The 13,942-nt window shown below is 37.8% G+C and overlaps 1 protein-coding gene across 8 annotated transcripts; it reads right to left on the reverse strand.

Annotated features, from left to right (window-relative positions):
- Positions 1–1,050: 1,050 nt before the first annotated feature.
- Positions 1,051–13,514, reverse strand: tox4b (TOX high mobility group box family member 4 b). 8 transcript variants are annotated; one of them, XR_007143518.1, is made up of 10 exons: positions 11,019–11,961; positions 9,417–9,530; positions 6,778–7,053; positions 6,260–6,520; positions 5,715–6,041; positions 5,433–5,513; positions 4,715–5,329; positions 4,199–4,353; positions 3,040–3,213; positions 1,051–1,389 (listed from the first exon to the last, which is right to left on the reverse strand). XR_007143518.1 is itself a non-coding variant. In XM_027135016.2 (10 exons), exons 2-10 carry the CDS (start codon positions 11,121–11,123, stop codon positions 3,156–3,158), a joined length of 1,992 nt encoding a protein of 663 aa, XP_026990817.2. In that variant the 5' UTR covers positions 11,124–11,130; positions 13,388–13,406; the 3' UTR covers positions 1,986–3,155. The 8 variants fall into 8 exon arrangements, 6 of the variants coding, with proteins under 6 accessions (XP_026990817.2, XP_047672298.1, XP_047672297.1 ...); XR_007143517.1 differs by having other exon boundaries at positions 1,051–1,392; XM_027135016.2 differs by lacking the exon at positions 1,051–1,389 and adding an exon at positions 13,388–13,406 and having other exon boundaries at positions 1,986–3,213; positions 11,019–11,130.
- Positions 13,515–13,942: the final 428 nt, after the last annotated feature.

Below are 13,942 nucleotides of genomic sequence, written 5' to 3' on the forward strand. Positions count from 1 at the left end.
CCCTAACAAATCTCACATATTTAATTCTTATACATAAATGTAAAACCTCAGATTTTTCCCCCAGGACACTTTGTCTGTCTGTGCTTTATATATATATATATATATATATATTTATATAATATATATACAGTTTATATATATATATATATATATATATATATATATACACACACACACACACACACACACACACACACACACACACACACACACACACACACACACACACACCACGACAATAATTGACAGTTATATCAATTAATACATGTTATTTAAATTTGTTCACAATTCATTTATCTAAATAAAAATGCATATGCAAATTTTTTATGTGTATATGTGTGTGTATATATATGTGTATGTGTATGTGTGTGTATGTGTGTATATATATATATATATATATATATATATATATACACACACACGAATAAATATGCCATTTTTACGCTTAGGCTCCTCCCACTTCGCTATGAGCACGCGCCAATTTCCCGCCTTTCCGAAGGTTCCCGCCAAAACCTGTCATTTAAAATAAAATGTCAAATATTTAATTATTATAAATAAATGTACATACTCATATTTTTCCCCAGTACAGCATGTCTGTGCTATATATATATATGTGTGTGTGTGTGTGTATATTTATATATTTTTTATTATTTGTTTTATTTGTTATATATATATATAATAAAAATGTATTTAAATTTGGTATTTAAAGGTATTTAAATTTGTTCATAATTCATTTATTTAAATAAAAAAGCATATGCAGATTTTAAATGTATATATATGAATAAATAAATAAGCCATTTTATGCTTAGGTTCCTCCCTCTTCACTATGAGCACACACACACTACCCTCTAACACTGTCATTTAAAATGGTTCACACAGAGAGTGAGAGAGAATGATCTAGTGAAAGGCCATGACCACATGGGATTGTAAAGTAGAAGCTGTATCTCAAGTACTTCTGTAACGTTGCAGTGTGCTCACACTGTTACGCTATACGGCCAAAAGTTTGTGGACAATTGACCGCCACAGCTATATGCCCTGTTCCAAATTATTATGCAAATGATATTTTTCTCATTTACCTAAATAATTGATGTAAATAACAGTCAGCATAATTCTCATGTTATCAACTATTAAGAGTACAATTCAAATTTTATTGAACAAACCTCCTAACGATAACAGCATTTTTTTTTTAAACATAAACTTACAATGCACTGTTCCAAATTATTACGCACAGTGTTAATCTTCTCCAAAGATTATCTTCTTGGGAGTCTTCTCCAAACTGTTGCTATAAACTATACAACCCTGAACACAAAGCCCAGGCCATGAAGACATGGCTTGTTGAGGATGGATTGGAAGAACTCCAGTGGCCTGCACAGATCCCTGACCTAAACCCTACTGGGATGAAATGAAAAGCCACACATCAGTAATACTCTTCTAGCGAACAAACAAAAAGCCTTTACAAACAAGTTATTAACATGTTATAATGACAGCTTTGATGGACCAACCCCAAAAAAACAGCACCTATGGAGATCACCGGTCAGGTGTTCGGACCCCTTTGGCTGTATAGTGTATTTATTGCTAACGTGATTCCAGTCAGAGTAATATTTATAATAACGGTTTAGCATATGAGAGGTTGCAAGTTTACAGTGGCAAAAATCTAGTTCTTCATAAGAGTTTGTCATCATTCGCCCTTAAAATAGCTTTTTCTTGCTTAACATTAACCAGCTCTAAAGATTGATTAGCATTTCATTTATCTTGCCTTTAACTAGCTAACTGGCTGGTTTACTACAACTGGTATTGACATGAATTATCTGATCAGTCCAAACATTTCTTTACACAATAACAACACAAAAATTATCAAACAATTAAAACAAGCTTTATGACTTTGATGCCATCCCAAGGCAACTCAATCACATGCAATTATTTTACTGATATTAATGTAGTCTCTTTTGGATATTTTCATAGAAAAGCAACACACAAAACACAAGTGATTCATGGTTGATGTTTATTTAACATGAAATGTCTAATCCACTGATGCAAGACACTAAAAAGGAAAAAAAAATGTAACAGAATATAATGTAGAAATTCTGTAATTTGTCTCCAAGACGCTATTTCCTGCTGGTTGCAAAATAAGGAACAAATTCCATCCTGGAATAAAACACTGATCTTGTTCATGTAGCATTACAGCATATTTAAAATCTCTAGTGTCTCATTCTCCAAAATACTGTATCTTACCCAGATAAATATTCCCACTAGGGTAATGATCCACAATCTGAGGTTTTGAGTGTATGTCATGATCCGAGCTTGTGAGATTCTTAAAACATCTCCTTGTGTGTGTGTAAAATTACAGTATAGCAAATGACCACTGTACATTTTGACACTTCTAAACCTTCTTCTCCTCCTCCATGAACTCAAAAACAAATCATAAAACCGCTCTGCATAATTGGGGTAAAAAAAAAAAAAAAAAGAAAAGCTGCACTTTCTAGAAAGCCTGCAATTACGTTTAACTTTACAAATCCTGCAGAAGGCTTTTTATAATGCCAGAATCAATCATAATTTACTCATCGACAGATCAAAAATGTTATCCCTTTTTGTTGAGCCTAGTGAATATAGTACCTAAAATTCTAAATATTGTATTCATGAAATTTTCACAAGGAATTTGACTGGTTGGGAGATGGGGAAGAAAAAAAACTTTTTTTCCTTCTTTTTTTTTTTTTTACATGTTGGGCACAAAAATATTGGAAGGATACTGAACTAACCGGAAAAGTACTTGGGTGAAAATTTCCAAATTGTTCATACCGGTCAGCATTTTATGCTTGTTTCCCAAACCTTTCAAGGCTTTATTTCCCCCTAAAATGAATAAATTTACATCTTTTTTTAATACAACTTCAAAGAAATGAAATTCAATCTCAGTCTTCACTTTTGTGCTTAAATGGAGAGCTCAACCATGTAGTTAATCAGTACAGCTAATAACTACATTGTTAACCGTACTGGTGCTGACGGGTCCACTTATCCCTTTAAAATCATCAAGTTCGCTGTTACCTTGAGATGTAAGTAGTGATAAACAAGAACTGATTCAAACATATTCCTGTCCAAGTTCTTCCTATCTATGGATTTTCATTCCAATTCTCATTCATGCTCTGCTCGTCGGCTGGTCTTTAAATGACAGTGGTGGAGTTCTGTCCTCTGATCGCACACCAAGCCATGAATACGTCCCTTTTGGAGAACGATGACGATGGCAACAAATGACAAAAAACAAAAACAAACAGACAAAAAAAAAAAAACATCAGGTCAGACCAACAGTAAATATTACAACAGGTAAACAATGTGATAATCCTAAAACACATTGTAGATATTATTCACATATTTCTCTGTAGTCTACCATATTTTATTATATGTTTTATTCCATTTAATCACATTCTATTTTTATCGAATTTGTTCGTAGTTTGCTGCTGGTTATGTGCGTTGTTGCTCTGTGGGACGAGGAACTGATGTTGTAATGTTACATATACGTCAACCTTAACCTTGATAAGGCTGTCATAATACATCAGCGTGGTTTTAGAGCTGGTTATTAGACGTAATTGATAATATTGGTATTTATTTTATGGTCATCATTTGACAATTTAAATAATAGCATTCATAGTATTTCTTTTTTTTTCTACTTACAGACTGATTCATCTATCAATATTCTCAAAGATTCTACATTTTATTTTACCAAAACGTGTTTATCTGTTTCTAATGAGACTTGGATAAAAAGGAGTGTTTACTATACGTCATCTGTAGGTTGTTGCTATAGAAACAATGCTGTTATCAAGTGAGCGCAATATAAATGTGTGATCCGAAAAACAGATGCACTACAGGCAGAGCTGCTGTTAAGGAAATCACCTTCTGATCAGATCAGAGAACTTAACATTGCAGTACAATATGTGGCTATAAACTGTGCATCAAAAAAAAAAAAACTTTTTTTTTTTTTTTGCAATCAGGTACAAGACCTTAAACTAATTAAGCAGAACCATAAAGGGTAGAAATCTGTGCCAATTTTGCAGTAAAATAATAATTTAATTAATGCTGTAGTATTAAAAGTGAACGAAATATGAAGCATATATTCCATTACATACTGAATTTTCATGCTTGCTAGTTAAGTTTAAGCAAGGTGTGTGTGTGCGAGTGTGTGTGTGCGCGTGTCTGTATGATTCTGTACCTGCAATGTGTGGCCACACACTCGTTGCTACAGTATTCCCTGTCCCAGTCTTTGCTTTCCACCGGCGGGTTGTTGCAACCTGCACGCACACAAATGGAAGGACCTGCTGGATGATCCACCTCATGTGCCGGAGAGCTGTTCAGTTGGACCTCCATCTGAGAGAGGAAAAAACAAAAAGAATAAAGATTAATCATCTTATGAAATTGTACCATTCCAACATTCAGCTGATGGCAATAATCATATTGAACAAAAAAAAATTTTTTGTTAAAAATGCTAAAAACCTCACACGTAAATATCATTTTAACTGTCTGGTGAACAAAAAGAAAACATTTGCATAAAATGTTAAAGACTCATCTTAAAGACAATACACCACCCTGTCTTTGATTAGTTTCCTATAACTACATGCCTCGTTGTGTTTTTCTTAAATGTTGTGCTACCTTAAAAACCCTTTAAAATACGTAGAATAAACAAAACATCGGGGTAATAATCACTGATGTAATTTAGTCATCGTCATACCCCTTCTTCTGCTTCTGTAGTGACTATAGCGGCTGGCTGCGCCACTTCCACCTCCATGGTGGCGGCATCCGTGGGTGCCTCGGTAGTGCTAGTCACAATAATGGGTGTGGCCACATCTGCCTGTGCAGGGGCAGGGACTATCTTGATTTGCAGCGGAGGAGGAGGTGTAGCAGCAACAGGGGCAGTGGCCTGGCCGACCGCACCCCCTCCACGAGGTTTGGCTTGGAGCGGTGGTGGAGCGACAGAATGTACCATCTGCTGGAGGCGTGGGGGTGGTGGTGTGTTCTGCATCTGTTGCAGGGGTGGTGGCTGCCGGGCTGATGGCTGCTTAGGGATGATCTTGGTAACCGTGGGCAGGGTCGGGGTTGGTGCAGAAGGTGGAGTCGTGGAAGCAGGCGGCTTGTGGGCACCTGTGCGTGAGCGTGTGGTCACTTGTGGCAAGTCGATGATGATGTTCGACGTGCAAATGTTGGTAATAGTGTTGTTGTCTGGTGCATGCACCGGAATGCGGCCGGTGCGTGTGGGTGTTGGCTGAGGGGGTGGAGCCTCCGGGGCAGGGGCTATCACGGAAAGAGTAGGCGGTGAAGGCGCCGTGTCCAGTACCTCAATAGTCGTCTGCAGAGGACATCAAAGACTAGTGTAAATAATGCTGTGTACTAAAAAATAACATTTCTACAGTTTCATTAATACTTGGCTGCAATAAATGACTGCATGTTACCTGTGATAGCTGACTGGCTCTGTAAGCTGCAAGTGCTTTAAGATACTCCTTCTTAGCAGCTTCGGTCTTCCTCTTGTAGACCTGAAGCACAAACAGGATGACAATCAGACTGATCGGGTGCTTGTTATCTGAGCAAATCTTTTGACTACATCTGGCTTAACCAATTATACAAGTTTTTTTTAACAAGTAATGCCACATGTAAGCCAATTAACAAGCCAAAAAAAAAAGAATCAGCCAAACATGGCATGCGAACCAAAGTTTACACATTTAGCAGTTTCATACCTGCTTCTGCTCCTCCCCTAAACTGTCCCACATGGAGGCAACGATCTTGGACACCTCTCCAAATGTGGCATTAGGGTTCTGACCCTTGATAGCTGCCTGTGTATCACGGAAGAACAGTGCATATGCCGAAACTGGTTTCTGCGGCTCGTTGGGATCTTTTTTCTTCTTGCCTTTTTTGGCCCCTCCTCCAACACCTACACCTTTACGGACCAGAGCGGGTGGCATAGAGGACATAGACAAGGCAGGTTGCTCTGACAGGGCAGGAGATAGAGAAATAACACCGGGAGAGACAGAGAGAGAGATTGGTGACTCCACCAGCACGCTCTTCTGGGCCAGAGGGAGAAGGACAGGAGGAGGAAAGTGGGGGAAAAGAAGAAGGGAACAGAACAGCAGGAAAGAGAAATTAGTTTCCATTACGTTAACATTTTTAAGACGTTTTATTATAATAATAATGGGCTCTTGCAATTTCTTTTTGTATTTGTGACAGAATTAACTGGGTTTTATTTGGTCAGGAATTAACCTGATACTAAATGAAAAACACTCACTCTTCTGAAGTCGTCCATGTCGTCATCCTGCAGAGATTCTGAAGGCGAGCCAGTGGCAGACAGTGGCTGGTCAGGTGAGTGAGTGCGTGTCAGAATGGCCCCGGCCCCTAGACTGAGACCCAGCTGGGCACTAAGCTCTGACTGGTCAATAGTGGTCAGTGGATTGTGCCCCAGCAGGCCATGGTTTATGTCTGGGAGTGGCACGTCTATGGTCATGGGGGAGGAGCTGCGGAACTGTGAGCCAATGGGATGCCCGAGGTCCTAAAAAAGACAGATCATCTCAGATGTGTTCTAGACTCGTTCTCATATCCAAGATAAGAGGCGATCGTGTAGGCTTCATTGGTTACTCCTAATTTAAACAAGTGCAATATTTTTAGAATCAAAAACTTACCAAAATTATACAAGTACGTTACAAAGTAGACCCATGTTAAAATATTAGAAAAACATTTCGATTTATATATAAAATGTCACAACATTTGCCAAACACTCAGTAGTGCTGGCCATTATTACTTCCTCACCATTCCCAGAGTTGATCCCAACATCGGTCCTCCTCCTTGCTGGGTCATCAGACTCAAATGCTCAAGCCCTTGTGTTGTTGGGTTTACAAAGGTTGAGGCAAAGGAAGGGTCGTTTCCCTGGACCACGGCATTGCCGGGGACGACAGGGGCAGGACCACCGTCGCCCAGCTCACCGAAGTGAGAGACAACGTCAGAAACGCTGAGGGCTGAGTCAGGGTCAAGTGAAATGGGCGGAATCTCAAACTCCTCATCGCCCAAACTAGGTGTGTGGAAAGTCTGCAAGTAGAAGATGTCCATGTAAGATACATGTACTGTATATACTATATCATGACCAGATCTGAACTTATCTCTCTCTCTTTTGCTGTTCACTTCTAGCCTTATGTTAATCAGACAAATTGGAAAGCTTTGGTCTAGAACACCCCATTACACCATGATTTCATATTTCAAGCACCTGCCAAACTGCATATCGTGCCATATTATCGTATTATCTGAAAAGCGATTAGTTACAATCAAGCACGTACATGTCAAGTTGCGTGACTTAGAGCTGGACAATATGTCTATTTAATGAATGTGTAACAACCAGCATTTTTTTCCTGATATGGAAAATAAATTTAGTAATTATTAGAAACTGTAAAACAGCCGATTAGGAAGTTACACTTTTGTACAGTCAGTTTTTAAACTGTTAAAGTCTTATACATCTGCCTGAAAAGTCAAAGGGTCTAAGTCAGGGGTCGGCAACCCGCGGCTCCGGAGCCGCACGTGGCTTTTTCATCCCTGTGCTGCGGCTGCCTGTAGATTTGGAAAATAAATATTTAATTTAAATGTATTTTATTTTAGTTAGTTAGTTTTGAAAAAAAAATGTAAGTCTAAATTCTAAGATTATGATTCTCTTGTAACATTAAAATAAACTGTGTTTAATTTGTTTGTCGCTCAAAATATGCGTCGTAACTGCCGACTGAATACGAAGAGGACTCAATTAGACATTGTACATTTTATTTGAAAGTAACCTTCAACTCAGCATCTTTTTTGTTAAGGTTAGTTCAAACTGTTCAAAATATGTTTGTTTGCCTGCAGAAATAAAATTGTTTACTCAGTAGCAGTTCATTGATTTCATAAATGCAACACTACAGTTTTTTCTATACTTTCCATAAAGGTAAAAAACGATATATACATATTCTCTTTATTTTAGATGTCAAATGGGTTTTGTGGCTCCCTGTGGTTTTCTTTCTGTGGGAAACGGGTCAAAATGGCTCTTTGAGTGTTTAAGGTTGCTGAGTGTTTAATTTAAGGAGTGTTTAAGTGAACACTTTTCAGATTTTTTTTCAGGACTGATATCACTAGCTTATAAGTGCAGACAAACACTACAAAGACAGACCAGAGATCTAATGCAACTCGAAATCTTACTTCAGAGCAAGAATCTCATTCAACTTTGGTGATTTTTCTTCCTACAGACATTTATTAAACTCTATAATTCCCTCATGGATTAAATCCGGAACTATGTTAATTGAGCTCTCATGCTGTTATTATTCACATCATAAGATAAGACCCAGGAATCACAGTATTAACCTTATATCTAGTGATGCATGAAAAATTAATTTCTTAGCTGCCCCCACCCAGCAGTAATACCGAAGGCTTAAATGTAAGCTTTAAATATTCCTGGTAAACATGCATCTGAAAAGGGTCTACTAACGTGTACTTGTCTAATACAAGTAGTGCAGATTAAGAGAGTCTGTATTTTCCATTACCCTCCAGTCACGCAAGCAAGTTGTTTGTGACGTTTCTAAGCGTCACTCTTGTGGCCGTGTAGCTAAACGTCACAAAATCGCCAGACAATAGTATAATCACATGCAGAAGGAAAATATCTAGGTAAAGATTTTGGAAATAAAATCTAATATTAATAATCAGAGCTCAAGTTGATTTGGTGGGAAAAAGGTTTAAGTGAACAGATTAAACCAATGTGACGGCCAATTTAAAAATACATTAAAAAGAACAGCCGTGTGTTATTCTGTTTAAACTGATAATATACATCATTGGTAAAAGTTTTTTTTACTATTGATATTACCTGTGTGTTTAGATCACGATGTACTTTTCTTTTGTAATACAGCCTCCTGTCTAGCTCCTATTTTGAGGTAGACATTGGGCATGAACTGACAATATAATTGGCTCTGCATTTCTGCGAGGATGCAGTAAATACACACAGTAATACATGAATAAAACCTTCCTGTCTTGTGCAGTTATTACTGGATAATTTTTAAGGTTGTTAACACTCGACAAACTATATATGTGCACTTTATTCTCTTTTCAACAAATTGCACATGCTTGTTCCTGGATTACCAGAAAACGTTAAACGCTACGAGACATAAAAGTACATAATTAGAGTGTTGTTTGATTGTTATTTATTTCTTTAAAGAGCGGAGCTTTAAAACATGCCTTCTAGGTAAAACATTCGTTCTTCTTGAAATTGCCGCTCTAATAAGAAAGGGTACAGATTAATGCCTTTTCGAATGCAGACTGTGTACCCGGTGTGTGTCTGTAACCTAAAGCAAATTCGCAAACCCTTAATTCTGGCTTTAGCGCTAGGTCTAACGTGAACAATGACATGGACAGAAAGAAGTAAAACGCTCTATACGTAAAAGCACCTCAGCATCCTGGATTTGAAGGGAGTATGTGGAGTGGAGCGGTACCTCGGAGGAGGACAGGAAAGGATGGCCCTCTCCACTGATGGGCAAAAAGTTGTCGCTTCCTCCAGGAAACTGAAAAAGAATCCAAAGCAAATGATCCAAATTGAGAAAGACAGTTGAGAAAGACTGAGAAATTCACAGTGAATGCCTTTGTAATTAACATCTTTAGCAATGTCCAATGTTTACTTTTTTACTGCAATTCTGACTATTTTTCTTAGCTCTATTTTCAATAAGCACTTCCCTACAATACAAACAATGCCATTTGGCCACCTTTGGATTGGGGCACCTGGGTGATTTAGCTCTTGCGTCATCACTGTGTACATACGGTGATGCAGCAGGACTTTAGTCTTATTATGTGTCCAGGTTTTACACCTCCTAACTGTTCTACGCTCTGCGCAGAGTTCCCAAAGCATCAACATTTACCAACATATCCTATCAGATTTGTCACACAGATTTTTGGGTTGCTCATTTATACACCTGTTAAATGCCACTGAAACACGGTGAGTTAGAGCACCGTTGGCACATTTGCCATTGGTGTGAAAAATCCTGGCTGTTATTAAACAGATGAATAATTTTTCCGCCCTTTAAACCTCCATTATAAAACTCGAAGAATAACAGGTGCTCCTGTGGGACTTGGGATCCGACACCTTTATTCCAGATGCAGCACATATATGGAAGAAAGGAAAAAAAAAGTACTAATGCCACTTGCTCTATTTATTCTTGTAGCACTCAAATCAGTGGACAACTATGCATTAAACACTGGCTTCTCATATACTTTATAACTGCTACTCTACAATATTGTTGTATCTGTAATTGCATTTTTAAACGGTTGCTGAAAGCCTGGCTTGAATTAAGATTCATATTTTCTCCTCTGTCTCAATGACTTTTTGAGTCATTGAATGCTATGTTGAATGAATGGAGTCCAAACATATGGCTACGTTTCACAAGTATCTGAGATTTTAGATTAAAACTAGTCCGACGTGAACAGGGCTAATGTCCCACTGTGACGTCTGAGCGGCACACAAACGTCTGAATTCGCCACCGCAGCACCAACAGCATATGACGGCAGCCCCAGAATCCCTAATCACATCGGAAACATATTTAACGTGTTGCAATGTGCAGATCTCCATGAAATTCGATTCAAGTCAATTCAATTTCATTTGTATGGCGCCTTTTACAATTGACATTGTCTCAAAGCAGCTTTACAGAACATAAACATAGAACAAAAGGTTATTATAAAGATTAACAGAATAAAAAAAATTCAAGATTAATATTAGATATATTTAAATGTGTTTGTATTTATCCCCAATGAGCAAGTCTGAGGTGACTCCGGTGACTGTGGGGAGGAAAAACTCCCTTGAATGGTAAAGGAAGAAACCTTGAGAGGAACCAGACTCAAAAGGGAACCTCGTCGTCATATGGGTGACGTCGGAGGTGTACAGCAAGCGGTCTCTAGTCATAACTCGTTATTAAACACTACAGATAACATTTTACACGTTCCACAAAATCTCTAAAACACAAAGTATGGCAGTGAAATATTTTAAGTGTTACAGTAATCACCTTTTGAACTGTATCAAATCCGTTAAAGGCTTGAGCGTCCAGGAACTCGGGATCCCCCGGCTGTCCCGTACCGTCCGTCAGATCCGAGTAAAAATTCAGATCCATTTTATTACTAGTGTAAACACGCGCAAAGAAGAGAAAAAAGAATTCGAATCGCAGAAATCCTTCGTATGAACGAGTTTCTAGGTGGACTGACAGGTGCTCTAATGTGACGTGCGGTAGCCTAGTAGATAAGGTGTTTGCCTACAAACCGGAAGGTTGCGAGTTCGAGCCCAGATCCACTGTTGGGCCCTTGAGAAAGGCCCCTAACCCTTAATTGCTCAGTGGTAAAATAAAAATTATAAAATTAGATCATGTAAGTCACAAATGGTGACTGGTAAATGCTGGAAATGTAAATGTAAGGCTCTAGTGACCCCTGGCTTTACTCCAGTGCCAGAAATAACCCAGGTTAAGCAGTGGAGTCCTATATAAGCCCAAAGGCGTGCTAGCTAGCAGGCTAGCTCACGGCTAACGTAGGTTCCATTTGAATGACAGCTACATGGATTAAAAACATTGCTAACACACCGGTTACGGCAAAATTCCACATTTCTCCCTGCGTCTGAGGTCATTTACACCACCGTGTCTGTCCCTGACGCGTTAAAATAACAATAAAAGAATTCGAATCGGCATAAAACCTCCAAACTGCTCGATTTTTTTTTTCTTGCTCTACGTGCGCCACAGGATTCTCAATCGAGCTCGGGATACGGATTCAGACCTCGTTATTGAAATGCAGCAAAGGGGCGTACAGATGCTCGTGGTATTTCACACACGTTCGATAAAACACCGAACTCCATCCCGCTTTATAAGGAAACCACGCGGGATAAATAGATCAATTCGATCGTGAAGTGAAATGCGGTAAACATCAAGACAACGTAGGAATCGCGTTATCGGGAATAAAACGTGCGCCCCTCTAAGGAACAATGGTTCGGTCTGAACGGTGCCTAACGGAACAGGCACAAGTCTGAAGGAGTCGACTCCGATTTTGATTCTGACCAATTTATCGATTCTTGATTCCAAAACCCAGTAAGATAAACTTGTAGAATAAATAACGCAATATTAAGGACAAAAATGTGTGCTATGCTCCACCTCTATTGATCTAGTCGACTAGTCAAATTATATGCGTTTGGACCACATTTCAACAAACTAGTACAAACCCACATGGACCAACTAACACACATTAACACAAATATGAATCTCTGATTAAACAGCAGGCGATAACAGACACCGAACTACGAATCATTTGTGTAAATTGCTTTACAATCGACTCTCGATTCCCAAAAAAAGTGCTTTCTGAAATGTATTTGGCAAAAGAGTCGACTCAACATTCTTAAAGGGTCTAAGGTTTGAATCTTTTGTGAATCAACCAAGACAAGTTTAAATCAAGTTTAAAAAAAATAAGAGAATGTTTGTTTTAGTAAACTTGATTTAAACTTCTTGTCTTGGCGATTCACAAAATATTCGATTCTTAGACTCAACATTCTTAAAGAATCTTTTGTGAATCGGCCAAGACAAGAAGTTTAAATCAATTTACTAAAAAATAATAATAATAAAATAAATTTAAAAAAAAAATGAAGAGAATGTTTGATTTAGTAAACTCGATTTAAACTTCTTGTCTTGGTGATTCACAAAAGATTCGATTCTTAGACTCAACATTCTTAAAGAATCGAATATTTTGTGAATCAACCAAGACAAGAAGTTTAAATCAAGTTAAATAATAATAATAATAATAATAATAATAATAATAATAATGAATAGGATGTTTTAGTAAACTTGATTTAAACTTCTTGTCTTGGTTGATTCACAAAACATTCTATTAATTTTTTTAACGATCACTTAGAGAAACAAAGCTCTAGTGAACTTTACTAGTGTTTAAACCTGATGGATGCGACAATGGACCAAGAAAAGTGACCCAAACACACTATATAAACTCTAAAACAAAGTCCTGTATGGAGTTAAAATCTTATCCTGATGTTTTGATGTGATATTTAAGAGCTGATTGCTATGTAGCTTCACTATTAGCTTTGTACAGAAGCATTATGAAGTCAGACTCATGTTCAAAGCTAGTTAAATATTTCCAAATAGTGTAAAAATAAGTAGTTTTCCTTTAAGCAGATGATATCTAGCTGACTATCGTTTGTGAATAGCTGCTAGGAAGCTAGCTAAAGAACAAGGAAGTAAGTTGATGGGATTCTTGGTGGCTTTTTCTTTAAACTCCTTGTTTAATGGACAATTTAGAGGAGAAAAAGTGTGAATTAACATGTCAGGTGTGGACAAGGGACCAGACAGATGATCTATTGACATTGAGAAACTCTATGGACTTCTCTTCTTACCTCCATAATCGCCCTGAAAACCAAACTCCGGCCAAACGACTCTCAAACAGCTAATAACAAACAAAAAAAAACACTCACAAAACATGGCAACCGGCTTCCTGGTTAAAAGCGGAAGTGACGTCGACGCCGTTGCTGTGTTTGTTGTTGTGGTTGTTGTTTTCATTCCTGCGTTCGAGTGAAACTGGAAAGTCGGAATTCTCCAAATTGGAAGCACATGCTTCCACTTGAACCCAAGATCACACAAAACGACCGTTTATTGTGAATTAAAGAGTTGTTGTATGTGAGAGCTCATTGTTAATAGTTCATTAATAGAGTGATATTGTAATATAGTCGTTAATAGTCTCTTGAAAAATCATGTTTTTAGATATTTTATACAAATTGTATATATCGTATATCACACTTGCACATTTGTACATACAAATTGCCTATATTTGTATATGTATATTTCAATCGCACCAATTTCACACCTGTACATGTGTACATACAATTTTGCCTATATTGTATGTCATTCTGTTACACTGGAGCCTCTGTCACTAAAACAAATTCCTTGCATGT

This window comes from Tachysurus fulvidraco, chromosome 7 (genome assembly GCF_022655615.1).
Source record: "Tachysurus fulvidraco isolate hzauxx_2018 chromosome 7, HZAU_PFXX_2.0, whole genome shotgun sequence".
Lineage (NCBI taxonomy): Eukaryota > Metazoa > Chordata > Actinopteri > Siluriformes > Bagridae > Tachysurus > Tachysurus fulvidraco.

Bases quoted from the DNA above. Each gene is read 5' to 3' on its own strand.
- tox4b (XM_027135016.2), bottom strand. From the start codon at position 11,123: ATGGATCTGAATTTTTACTCGGATCTGACGGACGGTACGGGACAGCCG. The intron at 9,531-11,018 runs GTGATTACTGTA...ATTCTTTTTCAG, and splicing joins GATTTGATACAGTTCAAAAG to TTTCCTGGAGGAAGCGACAA. The intron at 4,354-4,714 runs GTATGACGATGA...TTCCTCTCTCAG, and splicing joins CTACAGAAGCAGAAGAAGGG to ATGGAGGTCCAACTGAACAG.